Here is a 10,205-nt window from a genome sequence, read left to right as displayed (position 1 = left end):
TGATGTTTTTATAGAGACCCTAGATGTATCTCCACTCTCTGCGCTGTAACGCACTAGATTGCACTCCCCTCCCAGAGCTGAGCTAGAACCCAGGAGTCTTCATGGGGTCTCTCTCTCCGCAGAATTAGTAACAAAGTAAGAATATACATTAATATGTTAATCCTAACCGGTGTCCCTTAAGTGACTTGGCACAAGATGTCAGAACATGTTAGTATTAGAGCTGAGTGGATCTAATATTTATTTTATTTTCTTTCTTTTATATCAGAATTAGATACAGTGCTCCTGTCAGCTAATTGCTAAGTTATCTGCCAAAAAACTAGAGTTTTCAAGACCCTAGGTAACCCTTGGAATCACAGTTGAAGTTGCCACCCCCACCAAAATCTGAAATGGCTTCCTTGTAACCGGGGTGAGGGAGGGAGCTGGAAATGATCCAGCAAGTGACTGGGGGAGGGGAATAAAGGAGCAAGCGACAGGGCGGGGCCTTGGGGGCGAAGATGTAAAGCAGGGGCAGAGCCTTGGCAGAAGAGGTGGGGCAAGAGGTGGGGTTTTGGGGGTCCAGATACAAACAATTAGAGATGTGGCAACCCACTAAATTGTCCATAGACCTATTCCCAGTTTGTCATGCTGACACAGCACACTAAGGTCAGGAAAGGATTTAATGTCTTTTTGACTATCCGGTAAGTGATTCAGGGATGACGGCCCAGCACCATGTCACCAGCCAGCTCTGCACGGAGCTTGGTCTGAGAGCCAGAGCACCAGGAGAAAATGTTAGGTCCCTTTATAAGTAAGTAGGTGGAGCAGCCTGTCCCAGATCTGTTTGGTTCTCACCCCATAGATGATGGGGTGCAGCATGGGGGGCACGAGCAAGTACACGTTGGCCATGATAATGTGGAAATGTATGGCCACATTGTGGCCAAACCGGTGCGTGACGAAGGAGAAGAGAGCTGGGATGTAAGAGGCTAAAATGACAAAGAGGTGGGAGCCGCAGGTCCCAAAAGTCTTGAGCTGGGCATCCTTTGTGGGGAGGCTGAAGATGGCTCTGAGGATCTGGATATAGGACACGGCAATAAAAAACACATCCAAACCCGTCACCATGAATGCCACAAAGAGGCCGTAGTAACTACTGACGCGGATGTCAGCACAGGCCAGCTTCACCACGGCCATGTGCTCACAGTATGAGTGGGGGATAATTATGGTTCTACAATATGGCCACCAACTTGCCAGGAAGGGATAGGGCAGTACAAGCATGCCACCACGCAGCACCACGGACAGGCCAATTTTGGCCACTACGGGGTTTGTCAGGATGGTGGAATGTCTCAGGGGATCGCAGATGGCCACATAGCGATCAAAAGCCATGGCCACAAAGATCCCAGACTCTATCACTGAGAAGCAGGGAATGAAATACATCTGGGTGAGGCAGGCATTGAAATTGATCTCCCTGGAATTGAACCAGAAGATGCTCAGAGTTTTGGGCAGGGTGGATGTAGACAGGACCAGGTCACTGAAGGCCAGCATGCAGAGGAAATAGTACATGGGCCCATGGAGGCTCGGCTCCCTCTTCACGATGAACAGGATGGTGAAGTTCCCCAAGATGGCTATGGCATACATAGTGCAGAAGGGAATGGAGATCCAGACATGGGCCGCCTCCAGGCCAGGAATACCCAGCAGGATGAAGGTGGAGGGGTTGGTGAAGTTGGTTGTGTTGGAATCAGACATGGAGTAGGGGAGAAGGTGTCCAACTCTAAGGCAGAACAGTGTCTCCTGCATGTACCGTACGTTCCCCTGACTTCCTGTATGTGCCCAGGCTCTAGGGTGATGGTCGCAGTACAAATGCCTGGATGGAGAGACAATGTTAATATGAGACACTACATGCACTACTGGAAGCTGTTCTCATGGGTGAAGCAGATTGGTCGCTCTTCACACACTGAACAATGACATTTTCATTATTCAGAGAAATTACTTATTAACAACTGGCCCTACTAATGCCAATTCCATATTTGATGGTGCTCCATGCATCAATAATTCTACATGTTGTGATGTGGGACACCTTAAGAGGCACCAGCAGGAAACACGAGTGTGGATACTGGTTATCCATCATTATTCCTTAATGCAATGAAAGCCAGGCTAGGGAGTCCATGCAGTAGAGAGTTCCCCATTCACCCGGTTGCTCAAAATCTGAGATTGTAAAAACCCAAACCTTTGGCAAGACATGTGCCAGGGAGAAACGTCCCAACTAGAACACACCTCAGGGAAAAGACCTCGGTGTCAATGATAGCAAGTCAACAAAACACATACTCATTTGCAGTAGTGGCCAAATCAAAGACAATGTTTGGATACCTAGGAAATGGGATGGAGAATAACCTGCTCTGGATATGTGCTCAGTTTTGGTCATCCAGTCTCTATAAAGGATACAGCATTATAAAGGGGATTTCTGAGACAAGCTCTGAGAATGGGGAGGGCTGCCATATATGGACAAACTGATAAGTCTGGGACTGTTTAGTTTAGAGAAGACACAAAGAAGGAGGCACATAATAGAGGAGAGGAATATAAAGAATAGAACTGATTACATTCAATTGGACAAACAGAGAACAGTTCACAACCCATAATATCTATAGATACTTAGTGCTTCAAAAGGGCTAATTCCCCAAAGCAGAAGAAAATTACCAAGAAAACTGATTGGGAGGAAAATATTAGACATAAATATGGGACTGATACTTGGGAGTTCTTTAAGAAGAGTTTATTGGATAGCTTAAAAGTCACGATTCCACACTCAAGGAAGTGGAGAACTTTGGCTAAAAACCTGATTCAGTGGCAAAGTTAAGGCAGGAATTATGTGGGTAAAAGCAATCTATACAAATTGGAAGTTATAAAAATTGATAAGGGATGTTAAAGGGATGTTAAAATGGAAAACTCCATGCTTGGAGGGGCTAAGGATAACAAAAAGGAGGTTATTAAGTATATTAAGAAGGAAAGAAATCCTAGAAAAGGTTTAGGGCAATTACTAGAGGGAGAAAGGAAACTTCTTTGGCTCTCAAATCAGAAAACATGGATGTGTTGAAGAAATAGTTTTGTTCTGCATTTGGAAAGAAGCAGTATGAGGTACTCATATCACATGAAGTGATGAAATACTGCCCAGTCCATTAGCTGCCAAGGAGGATGTTAAACAGCATCTACAGTAGAACCTTAGTGTTACAAACACCAGAGTAACGAACTGACCAATCAACCACACATCCTCGTCGGAAGTGGAAGTACACAATCTGTCAGCAGCAGAGCCAAAAAAAAAAAAAAAAAAAGGCAAATACAGGAGAGTTCTGTGTTAAATGGGAAATTTAAAAATAAAAGATTTCTCAAGTTTAGGAAACAATGGAAAAGCTGGTATGGGATTAGTTTAAAAAAAGTCTAAGAATATACTTAATGCCAGTAAAAACATGGTTTATGGAAAACAGGTCTTGTCAAATCAAACTGATTTCATCCTTTAAAGAAAGTGCACGTTTGATTGGTCAACGGTACTTTGCAGATGCAAGAAACTTCAATTTCTCAGAGACATTGTATTCAGTAGGGGAAAACATTCAGATAAAAAATGAACAGTCTACAATATCAGTAGAGCACATGTAAAGTGGATTAAAAACTGGCTAACTGACAGATCTCAGATATCAGTTGTCAAGGGGGTGAATGGGGGTGTTTCTAGTGGGATTCTGAAGGCATCAGTTCTTGTCCCGATGCTATTCAATATTTTCATCAATGATCTGGAAGGAAATAGAAAATCACCGGTTACAATGATGAATCCATGGCAGGCACATTGATTGATCGGGAGCATAGGCCCCTACAAACAAAACATTTTAATAAAGTCACATGAAAAGTTATTGTCTCAGAAGAGGGAATGCAGGCTGGATCCACATACTAGGGCACTGTATTATGGAACACAGGTACCCTGAAAAGGCTTTAGGGGTCATTGTGGACAACCAACTCATAGTGAGCTCCCAGTGAGATGCTGTGGCCAAAAGGGCTGATGTGATCCTTGGATACATAAACAGGGGAGTGGTGAGTTGGAGCAGGGGAAGGATTTTGCCTCTGCACATGGCATTGGTGAAACCGACTGCGACCAGTTCTGTAGTCCATATTTCAAAAAGGCTGTTGAAAAATTGAAGAGGGTGCAGAAAAAAGCCACAAAAATTATTTGAGGCTGGAGAAAATGCCAGACAGTGAGAAACTTAAGGGCATCAGATATTTAACTTATTTAAAAAATGATCAAGCGGAGACTTTCATAGGGTGAGAAGCACTGGTAAAGCGGAGAAAGGCAGAGCAAGACGCAATGGCTGGAAGCTGAAGCCAGACAAATGCCACCTGGAAATAAGGGCCAAATGTTTAGTCCTGAGGGCGATTAACCTTTAGAACAAACTGCGAAGGGAAGTGGTGGATTCTCCAACTCCCCCTGTCGGCAGATGCAGACTGGATGCTTTCCTGGAAGATCTGCTTGAGGGCTTTTCTACACTCAAAACTCTACAGCAGCACTGCCATAGCGCTTCAGCGTAGACACTATTTACACCGATAAAAGGGTTCTCCCATCCGCGTAGGTAGCTCACCTCCTCAAGAGGTGGTAACTAGGTCAATGGAAGAATTCTTCCATCGACCTCATGCTGTCTACACGGGGGTTAGGTTGATACACCGACAACTTTCAGGAATGTGGATTTTTTTGCTATTGCACAGGAAGAAAACGCAGTTGTGGGTTGCATTAACAAAGGCAGAGCATGCAAGTCTCCGGAGGTGATAGTATTCCTCTACTCAGTGCGGGTTAGGCCTCAGCTGGAGCATTGTGTCCAGTTTGGGTCACCCGTGTATAGGAAGGATGTAGAGGAACTGGAAAGGATCCAGAGTTGAGAGACAAGGAGGATCCAAGGGATGGAATACAAACCATCCGAGTAAAGGCTGAAGGAACTGGATATGTCTGGAAAAGACAAGATTGAATGGGGACATGATCGCGGTCTTCAGCTATTTGAAAGGCTGCCATAAAAAGATGGAGAAAAGTTGTTCTGTCTCACCACAGTGGGTGAGACAAGAGTCAATGGGTTCAAATGACAGCACAGCAAATTTTCGTTTGGGGGACTGTGTGCTGACCATGTGTATGCTGAGCCTAGCGGCCTGCTAGGCAAAGCTGAGAGCTGAGAGCTTCTTAACAAGGCTGTGATCCCTAAGCCTTTTAGCACCATCAACCCTTAACCAGGGGGCGGGGCTACTGAGGGAGACCAGGGCTTTAAAACCAGTTCCCAAGCGAACAGAAGAGCTACAAACAGCAGTGGCTAATGGGGAGTTTGGTGAGGGAGTTTAGAGGGGGAGTGTGAGCAGGGGCTAGAACTCAACATCCTTTAAACTTAAAAGCCAAAACCACCCCCTTGATATAAACCAAACAACAACAAAGGAACCAGCTGCAACAGTAAAAAGAGAATTCAGGCAGAAGTCCAGCAACAGAGTGGGGGCTACCCAGTTTATTGCACCCAATGCAGCATGTATGATCACCTGCCCTATGGGTGGGTGGCATATGTATGCATTCGGTGCAAGGAGCTCCTGGCCCTCAGAGACTGCGTACGGGCTTTGGAGACCAGAGTGGCTGAACTGGAGGAGCTAAGAGAGACAGAGAGGTACGTAGATGAGAACTCCAGGGTCTCAATGAGTGGATGACACGATGGTGTAGGGAGGAGGGGTTTAGATTTATTACAACCTGGGGAAACTTTTGGGAAAGGAGGATCCTATACAGGAAGGATGGGCTCCACCTAAACCAAAACAGAACCAGATGGCTGGCACTTAACATTAACAAGGTTGTAGAGTAGTTTTTAAACTAAGGGCTGGGGGAAAGCCGACAGGTGCGAAGGAGCAAGTGATTCAGACAGTGACATCGTTTAGGGGAGGATCTATTAATGGAGATTCTCTCTGTCCTAGTGAGGACCAGAGGATGGAAGATGATAAAATACAGGCAGGGTCTGATCAGAAACAGTCAATAAAAAAGAATCCCATTCAATTACATGGTGTAATGGTAGACAGCTAAAAGGAGACATGTTTTTAAAGTGCTTATATACCAATGCTAGAAGTCTAAATAATAAAATGGGTGAACTAGAGTGCCTCTTATTAAATGAGGATATTGATATAATAGGCATCACAGAAACTTGGTGTAATGAGGATAATAATAATAATACCAGGGTACAAAATATAGATAGAAGAGGTTGTGCTGGTGGGGGAGTGGTGCTGTAAGTGAAAGAAAGCCTAGAGTCAAATGAAGTAAAAATCTTAAATGAATCAAACTGTACCATAGAATCTCTATGGGTAGTAATTCCATGCTCTAATAATAAGAATATAGCGGAAGGGATATATTACCAACCTCCTGACCAGGATGGTGATAGTGACTGTGAAATGCTCAGGGAGATTAGAGAGGCTATTAAAATAAAAAAATCAATAATAATGGGGGATTTCAACTATCCCCATATTGACTGGGTACATGTCACCTCAGGATGGGATGCAGAGATAAAGTTTCTTGACACCTTAAATGACTGCTTCTTGGAGCAGCTGGTCCTGGAACCCACCAGAGGAGAGGCAATTCTTGATTTCGTCCTTAGTGGAACACAGGATGTGGTACAAGAGGTGAATATAGCTGGACCGCTTGGTAATTGTGACCATAATGTCAAGTCTCAGGGGGTAGCCGTGTTAGTCTGTATCTACAAAAACAACAAGCAGTCTGGTGGCACCTTAAAGACTAACAGATTTATTTGGGCATAAGCTTTTGTGAGTAAAAACCTCACTTCTTCGGATGCATAGAGTGAAAGTTACAGATGCAGGCATTATATACTGACACATGGAGAGCAGGGAGTTACTTCGCAAGTGGAGAACCAGTGTTGGCAGGGCCAATTCAATCAGGGTGGATGTAGTCCACTCCCAATAATAGATGAGGAGGTGTCAATTCCAGGAGAGGAAAAGCTGCTTCTGTATTGAGCCAGCCACTCCCAGTCCCTATTCAAGCCCAGATTAATGGTGTTGAATTTGCAAATGAATTTTAGTTCTGCTGTTTCTCTTTGAAGTCTGTTTCTGAAGTTTTTTTGTTCAAAGATAGTGACTTTTAAATCTGTAATAGAATGACCAGGGAGATTGAAATATTCACTTACTGGCTTATGTATGTTACCATTCCTGATGTCCGATTTGTGTCCATTTATTCTTTTGCGGAGGGACTGTCCGGTTTGGCCAATGTACATGGCAGAGGGGCATTGCTGGCACATGATGGCATATATAACATTAGTGGATGTGCAGGTGAATGAGCCCTTGATGGTGTGGCTGATGTGGTTGGGTCCTCTGATGCTGTTGCCAGAGTAGATATGGGGACAGAGTAGGCAACGAGGTTTGCTACAGGGATAGGTTCCTGGGTTGGTGTTTCTGTGGTGTGGTATGTAGTTGCTGGTGAGTATTTACTTCAGGTTGGGGGGTTGTCTGTAAGCGAGGACTGGCCTGCCTCCCAAGGTCTGTGAGAGTGAGGGATCATTTTCCAGGATAGGTTGTAGATCGTGGATGATACGCTGGAGAGGTTTTAGCTGGGGGCTGTATGTGATGGCCAGTGGTGTTCTGTTATTGTCCTTGTTGGGCCTGTCCTGTAGTAGGTGATTTCTGGGTACCCGTCTTGCTCTGTCAATCTGTTCCCTCACTTCCCCAGGTGGGTATTGTAGTTTTAAGAATGCTTGATAAAGATCTTGTAGGTGTTTGTCTCTGTCTGAGGGGTTGGAGCAAATTCGGTTGTATCTTAGGGCTTGGCTGTAGACAATGGATCATGTGATGTGTCTTGGATGGAAGCTGGAGGCATGTAGGTACGTATAGCGGTCAGTAGGTTTCCAGTATAGGGTGGTGTTTATGTGACCATCACTTATTTGTACTGTAGTGTCCAGGAAGTGGATCTTTTGTGTGGACTGGTCCAGGCTGAGGTTGATGGTGGGGTGGAAATTGTTGAAGTCCAGGTGGAATTCTTCAAGGGCCTCCTTTCCGTGGGTCCATATGATGAAGATGTCATCAATGTAGCGCAAGTAGAGGAGGGGCACTAGGGGATGAGAGCTGAGGAAGCGTTGTTCTAAATCAGCCATAAAAATGTTGGCATACTGTGGGGCCATGCGGGTACCCAAAGCAGTGCCACTGACTTGAAGGTATAAGTTGTCCCCAAATCTGAAGTGGTTGTGGGTGAGGACAAAGTCACAAAGCTCAGCCACCAGGCTTGCTGTGGCCTCATCAGGGATACTGTTCCTGACAGCTTGTAGTCCATCCTCATCTGGAATATTGGTATAAAGTGCTTCTACATCCATGGTAGCCAGTATCTGAGGCTGTGGATGGCATTGCGTTCTGTACGGCTGAGGTTATGGAACAAGTGATGTTGTTTGTCCACAATTTCAGCCTGTGCACGTCTGCGGAAACACTCTATGTAGAGGTCCAGTCTGTCATTTCGACCATCAGGAGGAGTCCATGCAGAGTTCTTCTTCTTGTAGTGTTGGTAGGAGGGTTCCTGTGGGTCAGTGCACTGTTCAGTGGTGCGCTGAAAATATTCCTTGAGTCGGAGACGACGAAAGTAGGCTTCCAGATCACCGCAGAACTGTATCATGTTCATGGGGATGGTGGGACAGAAAGAGAGTCCCCGAGATAGGACAGACTCTTCTGCTGGGCTAAGTGTGTGGTTGGAAAGATTGACAATGTTGTTAGATGAGTTGAGGGTACCATTGTTATAGCCCCCAGTGGCAGGTATTAGTTTAGATAACTTACAGTCCTTTTTCCTCTGTAGAGAAGTGAAGTGTGCATTGTAAATGGCTTATCTCATTTTTGTACAGTCCAGCCACGTGGAAGTGCTCTGCTCTCCATGTGTCAGTATATAATGCCTGCATCTGTAACTTTCACTCTATGCATCTGAAGAAGTGAGGTTTTTACTCACGAAAGCTTATGCCCAAATAAATCTGTGACCATAATATAATTAAATTTAAAAATCCTGTGGCAGGTAAAACACCACAGTAGCCCAACACTGTAGCATTTAATTTCAGAAAGGGGAACTATGCAAAAATGAGGAGGTTAGTTAAACAGAAATTGAAAGGCACAGTGCCAAAAGTGAAATCCCTGCAAGCTATGTGGAAACTTTTTAAAGACACCATAATAGAGGCTCAACTTAAATGTATCCCCAGATTAATAAACATAGTAAGAGAACCAAAAAAGAGCCACAGTGGCTAAAGAACAAAGTAAAAGAGGCAGTGAGAGGCAAAAGGCATCCTTTAAACAGTGGAAGTTAAATCCTAGTGAGGAAAATAGAAAGTAGAATAAACACTTGCAAATGAAGTGTAAAAACACAATTAGGAAGGCCAAAAAGAATTTGAGGAACAGTTAGCCAAAGACTCAAAAGTAATACCAAAAACAAATTTAAGTACATCAGAAGCAGGAAGCCTGCTAAACAACCAATGGGGCCACTGGACAATCGAGGTGCTAAAAGAGCAATCAAGGACAGAGAAGCTAAATGAATTCTTCGCATCGGTCTTTACGACTGAGGATGTGAGAGAGATTCCCAAACCCGAGCCTTTCCTTTTATGTCACAAATCTGCGGAACTATCCCAGATAGAGATATCAGTAGAGGAGGTTTTGGAACAGATTGATATATTAAACAGCAATAAGTCACCAGGACCAGATGGTATTCACCCAAGATTTCTGAAGGAACTCAAATGTGAAATTGCAGAACTGGTAACTGTGGTTTGTAACCTATCATTTCAATCAGGTTCTGTACCAAATGACTGGAAGATAGCTAATGTGATGCCAATTTTTAAAAATGGCTCCAGAAGTGATCCCGGCAATTACAGGCCAGTAAACCTGACTTCAGTACCGGGCAAACTGCTTGAAACTATAATAAAGAACAATATTGTCAGACATATAGACGAACATAATTTGTTGAGGAAGAGTCAACATGGTTTTAGTAAAGGGAAATCATGCCTCACCAATCTACTAGAATACTTTGAGGGGGTCAACAAGGATATGGACAGAGGGGATCCTTATGACATTTTGTCCAGTGATACTGGAGCAAATTCATCACCTGTAGTAAGGGCCCTAGGATGTTTAATGGCTGTGCAGAAGAGAAAGGAACCCAGACTAACTCTCTATCCCATCACGCCCATGTTGCACTGGGTTTGTTGAGCTGGTGAGCTCCTCAGCTAGAGATG

The 10,205-nt window shown here is 44.4% G+C and overlaps 1 protein-coding gene across 1 annotated transcript; it reads right to left on the bottom strand.

The window, feature by feature from the left end:
- Positions 1-768: 768 nt before the first annotated feature.
- On the bottom strand, positions 769-1,767 carry LOC128834135 (olfactory receptor 52R1-like). The gene has a single exon (XM_054022670.1). The coding sequence runs from the start codon at positions 1,765-1,767 to the stop codon at positions 769-771; it is 999 nt and encodes a 332-aa protein (XP_053878645.1).
- Positions 1,768-10,205: the final 8,438 nt, after the last annotated feature.

Source organism: Malaclemys terrapin, chromosome 1 (genome assembly GCF_027887155.1).
Source record: "Malaclemys terrapin pileata isolate rMalTer1 chromosome 1, rMalTer1.hap1, whole genome shotgun sequence".
In the NCBI taxonomy this organism is placed as follows: domain Eukaryota; kingdom Metazoa; phylum Chordata; order Testudines; family Emydidae; genus Malaclemys; species Malaclemys terrapin.
Note: the sequence above shows the minus strand (reverse complement) of the source record. Positions and strands in the feature narration are given on the sequence as shown.